The sequence below is a fragment of the Myotis davidii genome, unplaced genomic scaffold (assembly GCF_000327345.1).
Source record: "Myotis davidii unplaced genomic scaffold, ASM32734v1 scaffold2863, whole genome shotgun sequence".
NCBI lineage: Eukaryota > Metazoa > Chordata > Mammalia > Chiroptera > Vespertilionidae > Myotis > Myotis davidii.
This window is the reverse complement of record NW_006294115.1, coordinates 57836-59242: the sequence shown is the minus strand read 5'-3', so window position 1 is coordinate 59242 and position 1407 is coordinate 57836. Positions and strand designations below refer to the sequence as shown.

The 1407-nt window shown below is 57.3% G+C and overlaps 1 protein-coding gene across 1 annotated transcript in view; it reads left to right on the top strand.

Moving 5' to 3' along the window:
• Window positions 1–532: 532 nt before the first annotated feature.
• The window catches only part of LOC102764093 (synembryn-A), a gene marked incomplete at its 3' end in the record, with an annotated part of 25827 nt that continues 24952 nt past the window's right edge, over window positions 533–1407 (top strand). The window contains exon 1 of the mRNA XM_015566851.1: window positions 533–628. Coding sequence (XP_015422337.1) covers window positions 533–628 — 96 coding nt within the window. The remainder of the gene's footprint in view (window positions 629–1407) is intronic.

Here is a 1407-nt window from a genome sequence, read left to right as displayed (position 1 = left end):
CCCCTGTCCACCCTCCACGCCCAGGCCGGGTGGGCAGGCACCCCCCAGTGTACAACCCCACAGGCTGTCACACAGGCACTGCCAGACACTGTCCATGACAGATCTGCGCCCCCTCCGCGGACATCGCCCTCCGAGTGCCTGGCGCCTGTTCTGAACCGCGCAGGCGGCGGCCAGGCCAGCGGGAGGGCCCTGCGGGGACCCCTGTAAACTGCGTCCTGAAGTGACAAGTGACCAGGGAGGAAGCCACTCAGCAACGCTCCCCACAACAGAAGGGGGCTGATGTCCATCCCGAGGGCAGGGCCTAGGGGCGCCCCTGAATGAGGTCGGTGCCTGCCGAGACGGAACATCAGGTGCCAAGACCCAGACACTCCACGTGACCCAGCTGCGGGGGCGCGGCCTGAGTCGCCCCCGTGTCCACACCACAGGGAGGAGGGCGAGGGTCCTACTGGCCACTCAGGGTCACGAATCCCTACTGGCCAAGGCAGCTCAGCGACACCCCACTGCGCAGGAGCGAACAGGGCGCCCAGAGGAAATGGGGTGCCCGGACCCCCTTCGCTACGAGGCTGGCAGCGGCCCTCCCAGCACGCCGCCTCCAGAGCCCCGGGCAGATTCTAGAACATGTACTCATGTCAGAAACACTCTCGAGGGCTGTGTGCTGTCTCCGTCCCCAGGGAGCCCCTCCTGGGTCCTGGCTCAGCTGCCTCTGGCTGTCCACCACGCCTGAGCTCCCCCAGTTTCATAGTTGACTCTCCGTCGACGCCCCTGGCGTGGCTCATAAACGCATGAGGAATCGCTGCTTGTGGGCCGTTACTCTGTACCCTACCAGGTCCCACAAAGCGTCACCGAAACATCCCGGAGTTTCAGGCAAGAGCGTGTGTGGGGGTGTGTGTGTGTGTGTGAGAATGTGTGTCAATACCCAGTACAGGCGCGTTAAGGAGAAAGAAACAGCTTGTTCTTTGCACAACTGAACACTTCTCCCAGGTTGACATTCAAGTCTTTTAATGTATTTGTATTGATTTCAGAGCAGAAGGGAGAGGGAAACATAAATGATGAGAGAGAATCATTGATCAGCTGCCTCCTGTATGCTCCCTACTGGGGATGGAGCCCACAACCCAAGCATGTTTCCGTGACTGGAATCGAACCCGGGACCCTTTAGTCCGCAGGCCAACGCTACCCACTGTGAGCCAAACCAGCTAGGGCACAGGTGTGTACTTCTGAAATAAAAACAGATGTGTGCTTCTGCAGACTCAATGTAGTTAGATATTTAGAGCCTATTGTTGGTTTCAACTCTATCATTAGTCTCTCTTTTTAAAACGGGGGTTACAGAGCACCCTTAACATGAAACAAGGAATTAATATACATCCATTATGAATTTGCACCATGTGAATTTTTGGGTGTGGTTTTAAT